We start from the raw sequence: 6807 nt of genomic DNA, 5'->3' as shown, positions 1-6807 counted from the left end.
AGAAGTGGGAGGGACATGTTCCAGTTTGTTCTTGTAAAATTCAGCACTGCATTTATTAATTGTATTATCAATTGTAAAGACAAAAGTATTTTCTAAATACATATATATATTTTTTTTTAAAGAAAATCATCAAGTTTTCTCAAATCACACACCACAAGTCCTAGTCGAGTCCCAAGTCTTAGTCCATTTTATCAAGTCAGGTCTCAAGTCCTAAAAATCAAGTCGGACTTGAGTCCAAGTCACGACTTGCCAGTCCCTACCTCTGGTACTTCACACATTACAATATAATAAGAAAAGGCAAAACATGAATGGTTCTAAAATTAAAATAATGCACAGTTATATAAAATAACATATAATTTTACAATTTGTTTATGTAAAAGAAATATCGTAAACATAAAAAACATATCTCGGTTATATAGAAGAGGTGGTGGGGTACAGACAAACAATGCAAAGATGAAAGACAAGATGATTTGACATGACACAGGGTTATTTTTTTATTATTATTATTATTTTATTTATTTTTTTTTATAAAAAAGTGAATTGTACAGTTGTATGGAGAGCAAAGACAATAGTATACATCAGGGGAGGGCAATTATTTTTTCCATGGCGCCACATGAGAAACTGAAAATATTGTGGAGGCTAAAGGCTTCACTCAGTTCTGCAGAATATTAACTACATTTCTTCATAAAAAGAAATAAATAACATTGTTTTGACGAGCTGGTCAGACTGCTTAGAGTTTTTGTTAGGACTAAGCAATGAAAAAGTGAGACTGCCGAACAATTTTTTTAAAAATAAAAGCAAATGCAGCTTTAGTCTATGCATGAGGTCAAATGATAAAATATGTTTATTTTGTAATTCCAGATGAGCTTAAATGGGCCGGTCAGAGTCAACCAAAGGGCCGTTTGTGGCCCAGGAGCCGAACAATGTCCATGTCTGATTTATTGTAATAGTAATATAATATAGAACAGTACATCGACAGCCATTGACGCCTCTCCGCCTGTAGAGGGCGATATTGCAATGTTCGAGCCCCTTTGCAGTGACGTAACAGGTGACGCATGCGCAGCTGCACGTCACAACAGTGTGCTCTGTGCTGTTCTGAATCAGGCCTTTTGAAACCAAAATACAACTTTTATTTCATATTTATTCACGCTACATTTCCTCAGCAGCATGGACCCTGTGTTGTACATCGCAGCGGCCCTCATTCTGCTCGTCCTCATCTTGTTTGCGGTGAAAGTCCGGGGGAAAACGCAGCAAGGTAAGATTACATGATAGTTTGGTAATAGATTTAGTGTTAAGAACACTGAGTCCTGTCCTGCAGGATCCGACTGACAGATCTCCACATATCCGGCCTTTATACTTCTATTGTGTATGCAAAGGCTGTAGTTAAGTGAGCTAAATGTAGATCTGTGACAGACATGACAGAGCTAATGCTAATGCTACGTCACCAAAACAGCTGTCAAAACGACAACTTTGTTTAGAGAGTAAGGTGTCCAGAGCTTCAAAATCAAAAACTGAGACATCCCTGGTTTGTTGTGGTTGGTAATAATAAAATTGTGAAACGAGTGCGTAATTAAGGGAAACTGTTGTGCACTCGGCTCATTCACGACTGACATGAGTCAGTATAGTCACGTTTGTGTTTTGGTCATTTTTAAGAAGCTTTTCTCTATTTTACCTGAACAAATGACAGTTTATGTCTCTCTTTACTGTTGGCAGGGATCAGATTGGTCCAAAATATGGACAATTGGGACTTTTCTCGTATAAAATTGGGACAAATCACAGATTTTTGGACAAATCTGCAGGGACAGGGGACACAGGGCTCAACACTGGGACTGTCCCGGGTAAATAGGGACATCTCCTCACCGTAACTTTGCTTTAACTTTTACACGTGAAAGCTTTCCCTACAAAAATGTATATTTAGTAAAATTATAAAATATTATATAATTTATAATATTAAATATAAATAAATTATAATGTATAATGAATATAGTAAGATATTAAACATGTAACTATATACAGGGTGTCCCAAAAATGTGACATCATTTTAAAAGTAATTCTCTTGAAAATGACTAAGTCTAGCTCAATGAAATTGAACAGTTTAGGTGTTGAACATCATACATTTATTATGGTACTTTGTTTGCCCGTTGGTGAAGTTGTTGCATTCAAATGTTGTACTGAAGCTGCACAGTCTTGGGTGAGTGTGTGCAGCAGATTCCAAAACGTAAAATGACTTCTTTTTGAGAGTGAACGGCTCAAACAGAACAAAAATAAAACATTACATATAAAATCTTCTGTTTCTGTGATGGTTTGTTCTGTTTCTATACATTCTGTGAAAATCTGAGGTTATTTTAACAAGAATTGCCAAAATTATTGGACTGTGAAATGATGTAAATTTTTTTTTTGGGACACCTGTATTAAAGACTATTGTTATGTGAAACAAAGTTATTGCTGTCAACCATTTATCTTATTATTTTATTTTTTCAGCTGATGCTGAGCAGCGGCGTGAAGTGGTCCAGGCCGCTATGGCCCGTCCGAGGGTCCCAGAGGAGAGAGGGGCCGGTATGCCTCGCAGGAGGAGAGGCATGGCTTCTGTGATGGCCAACAGACGAGCACAGGCAGAAGAGAGACCAGAACCAGACCAGTGTAAGGACACATAATTAGAATATTATCAAAAATATATTAAGATAAGTGCTACTACTTGAAGTAAGATGTAAAAGTTGCAGACAAAACCAGATTAAGACTCAAACATTCTAAAAGATCAAACTTCATCACCACCACCTTGAGAATAACTGATCACAGAAGCCGAGCAGGGCTGGACAGGGTTAGTACTTGGATGGGACACAGAGAATATCAGGTGCTGCCTTGGGGCATCAGTGGTTCTAGACTCGTGTATACTGTTGTTGTGTCCTTAGGCATGACACTTGACCCACCTTTCCTAATGTGTGTTGATGTGTTGGTGGTGGTCGGAGGGGGTGATGGTGCAGATTGGCAGCCTTGCTTCCTTCAGTCTGCCCCTGGCAGCTGTGGCTGTAATAGTAGCTTTAGCTTCACCACTGAGTGTAAAATGTGACATGCACAAAACTACAAAGCCCATGAAGCTTCTGGAAAAGCGCTATATACATTATTATAATTTAGAATACATGAAATGATTGTATTGATGAATGATTTATTTTAATACAATTTGTAATCATTTATTTGTTCCATTTATGTTGCAGATGAGCCTGAGGATGAAGAGGAAGCAGAGCCACAGAATGTTCAACCCACTGGCAAAATCGGAGCGAAAAAGCAGAGAAAGCTGGAGGAGAAACAGGCCAAGAAAGCTCAGAGAGAGGTGTGGAAATCTGACGTCTGTCACAAGAGTTTAGAAACATAGTTGTGGTCATTCATGGAATTTGTCTGATGTTTTTCCAGGCTGAGATGGAGGAACGTGAAGAGAGAAGGAAGATGCAGGAGTTGAGAGACCAGGAGAAGAGACAAGAAGAAGAGAGGGAGAGGCAGATGGAACTCAAACAGGTCAACACTAACACTGTTTAAAAGCTACAAATGCCAGTGTATTGATTAATTATTTAACACAGCATTATGTAAATCACTGCTTGCAAACGACTTATCATTAACCTTTATCATCAGATTTGGGAGAGTCATTGATTACGTGTTATGAAATAAGAAAAGTCAATACATCTTTCTTATCTATGAAGGCTTATTTTGTGTATACTAGGGCTGTAAAATTCATCGCAATCTATTTGAAATAATCACAACTGGAAATGACGCAATTAGAAAATCAAACAGATTGTACCACAGCTTCCTCCACAAACCACAAAATATCCTGTCTTATTCTGTATAAAATCTAACTTTGTAGTTTAGATGTGTACAAACATGTTCTGAAATGTGATTCTTTTGATAGTTTGTCAGTTCATATAAAAATATTTTTGTCAGTTCTCCTGGACACATTTTAAATGTGAACTTGGAACAAAATTCTCATATTAAAACATAAATCACAAATCTAATCGCAGTCCCAAGGCTTGACAGAAAAAGAGCAATTATATAATTTTCACAAATCTTGCAGGTCTAGTGTCTTCTTCGCTTGATTATGCTGTAATTAATAGTTTTTAATATATTGTAATGAATGTGTATCTGGTGTTCACATATTTATAAATGAAAATATGCAGTTGTTTTTTTATAACAAGTCTTGATTTTCTTGAACAGGAGGAAGCAGAGCGGCGAGCCAAAGAGGAGCAGGAGAGGAGGGAGGAGGAGGAGTACCAGAAACTGAAGGCAGAGTTTGTCATTGAGGATCAGGGGGAGGCAGAGCAGCTCACAGAGGACGAGGTACAACCCACAATCCAATAATAATAATAGGCTCATTTTAACATTTTAAACACTGTTGTTGTACTGTATGTGACCATTTGTTTCTACCCACAGTCTCGTAACCTCTTACAAGAATTCATCCAGTATATCGAGGTAAATGAAATGCAAAAAACATTCTTGTTCAAAATGTTAACATTAACTATTCAAATATTTCAAAATAAATCCAATTATTTTCTATTATTGCACAACCAAAGCACAAAGATCAAGCTGATATTAAATTCCCCTTTTCTTCTCTTCAAAAAAGTCACTTAAAAATACAGGACAGTTAAGTACATGTATTAGTGTCATCAAAATAATCTCAAGATCATTCTAATTATAACGCAAAATTCGTTATATGCAATATTACTTTGAATTAGACAGTTGAGTGGTGTTTAGACTGAGACTCTTGTGCTGTGTAGCAGTGATGTTTTGTCTGTACAGAACTCAAAGGTGGTGCTGCTGGAGGATCTGGCCTCTCATTTTGGGATGAGGACTCAGGACGCTATCAAGAGAGTCCAAGACCTGCTAGCAGATGGATCACTCACAGGTTAGTGCTAATATCTCTCATACAGACAGTCTAATTTAGGGCTATGCAGTTTTAAAAGAATCAGATCTAAAGTCTACTGTCAGTAAAAGCACGTGGTTTGGAGCAGAGTTCAGACTCTGAAGGAATACACTGGACTTTGTGAGTGAACGGAACTGATCATAAGTAGCTTTATGCTCATGAAATAAGTAGTGGAATTCATTTATTTATTTATGAAGAGAATTCAGATCATTTTGAATAAACATGAGGGGAATATAAATGTAACAAGGTTCTTTTGTTTATTGGATGGTGTCAAAATAGAATCTATCTTGTGTATTTAATATCAATTAAAGCCCCCACTGTGTTCAGAATCTTCCGGTAGTTGGCAGTGTTGGTTGGTTACACGCTGCTTTAGATGTTTTTTTTTTCATTGTCGGAGTAGTGGCACTTTACTATTTTCCAACATGAATAATGTTAATGTAATAGCCTATTATACTTTGCGCTCCCATATGTCATAAGACGCTTGGGCCTCGAAGAATACTTGGGCCACAGAGGAGATCAGACAGAGGGAAAATGTCCTAACTGATCATTTTGGGAAACAGTCATGCATTTTAAAACAAGAGCATAGGCCAGCCTTCGGGAAAATATCAGCTCTAAAACGGAGGCTCCATGGACCCTTTGAGCTTCATTCATTTGGTCATGTAGGTGATCTGCAGAGAACACCATATAGCCTAAAGAAATAACCAATCAGGATCATTGTGTCAGCTCAATGAAATGACACTCTCACAGCCCAAAACACACATGACTTATCAGAATAGCAATACAAAAAAGTGTTGGAAAACCGGCATGTCTAAATAGAGTCATGTCGTAATGAAGGGATGTCGGAATAGGTAGTGGACCCTTCTGCTGTTAAGAGACTTGATAACAGGGCAGAAGCTGATGCCAGTCCAACATTGTAACCACCTGAGCTACTTCTGTTATTGTTCCAGACCTTTATAGAATAAATGCTGCCAAATCCTCAAGAGTTGTCTCATCTTTGCAGCCCGGGTTTAAGTCAAGGGGTTACATACAGTATGTACATAACAGGAGACTTTCAGAGTAAGACTAAAAAGGATATACATGGATGTAGTGAGCGAGGACACAAAGTTAGCTGTTATGAGAAGAGAAGACTCAGCTAAACATTTGTCCTGTGCTTGTGCTGCCTGCAGGAGTGATTGATGACAGGGGCAAGTTCATCTCCATCACCCCCGAGGAGCTGGAGTCTGTGGTTCAGTTCATCCGACAGAGAGGCAGAGTGTCCATCGCCGAGCTCGCCCAGGCCAGCAACCGGCTCATCAGGCTGACACCAGAGGGCGCTGTGGCTGTATGAACCAACCACATGGACTACTATTTATACTGTCTGGAGGAAATATAAATGTATGGATTTGGGGGGAGAGAAAGTAAAAGTGTCAACTCAATATTGTGATGGTTGTGTTGTAGTAGTATGTGGTGACAGGTTTTAAGGTGAATTTGGTTTATCATAAGAAACTTGTACTTGTGGTACTGATCACTTTTACCTTTTCATAAAACAACATTGAAGCAGCAGTGAGAGAGGGTGTAGACACAGAGAGGAGTTACTTGCCTTTTATTTGCCCTTCAGTTGTGAGCAAATAAAAAGGCACTTAGGAAAATTTAAAAAGATACATTTTTGCTGACAGTTGTGGACAAAGCGAGTGGAATTTGATATAATCCCACACCTAAAACTCCAGGGAAGAATCTGTCAGTCTCTCATGAGAGACCATGTACTCATTTACTTTTAAAGAAATCTATTTTTGGTGACAATATTGAATTTGAAATTTGTGTTTCTTCAACTGCTTCACTTTTTAGCAGATAATAAAAACATTTTGAAATTAGGAAAAGAATACTTTATTTACTGTTGAAGGGTGTTTCTGATGTTTTCCAAC

General features: G+C 37.9%; 1 protein-coding gene across 1 annotated transcript; it reads left to right on the top strand.

Annotated features, from left to right (window-relative positions):
* The first annotated feature begins 1041 nt into the window (after positions 1 to 1041).
* LOC110175607 (DDRGK domain-containing protein 1) lies at positions 1042 to 6772 on the top strand. The gene is made up of 8 exons (XM_020941812.2): positions 1042 to 1255; positions 2482 to 2640; positions 3213 to 3328; positions 3409 to 3510; positions 4201 to 4323; positions 4417 to 4455; positions 4783 to 4888; positions 6073 to 6772. The coding sequence occupies exons 1-8, from the start codon at positions 1168 to 1170 to the stop codon at positions 6231 to 6233; spliced, it is 894 nt and encodes a 297-aa protein (XP_020797471.1). The 5' UTR covers positions 1042 to 1167; the 3' UTR covers positions 6234 to 6772.
* Positions 6773 to 6807: the final 35 nt, after the last annotated feature.

This window comes from Boleophthalmus pectinirostris, unplaced genomic scaffold (genome assembly GCF_026225935.1).
Source record: "Boleophthalmus pectinirostris isolate CB_2022bp ecotype Guang Dong unplaced genomic scaffold, ASM2622593v1 HiC_scaffold_11, whole genome shotgun sequence".
NCBI lineage: Eukaryota > Metazoa > Chordata > Actinopteri > Gobiiformes > Gobiidae > Boleophthalmus > Boleophthalmus pectinirostris.
The sequence above is the reverse complement of the archived record's forward strand: the minus strand, read 5'-3'. Positions and strand labels throughout refer to the sequence as shown.

What these genes read in the sequence shown, in the direction of transcription:
- LOC110175607 (XM_020941812.2), top strand. Translation starts at nt 1,168, where the DNA reads ATGGACCCTGTGTTGTACATCGCAGCGGCCCTCATTCTGCTCGTCCTC. An exon ending in CCAAGAAAGCTCAGAGAGAG is followed by an intron (nt 3,329 to 3,408) that starts GTGTGGAAATCT and finishes ATGTTTTTCCAG; the next exon opens with GCTGAGATGGAGGAACGTGA. An exon ending in AGCAGCTCACAGAGGACGAG is followed by an intron (nt 4,324 to 4,416) that starts GTACAACCCACA and finishes TTCTACCCACAG; the next exon opens with TCTCGTAACCTCTTACAAGA.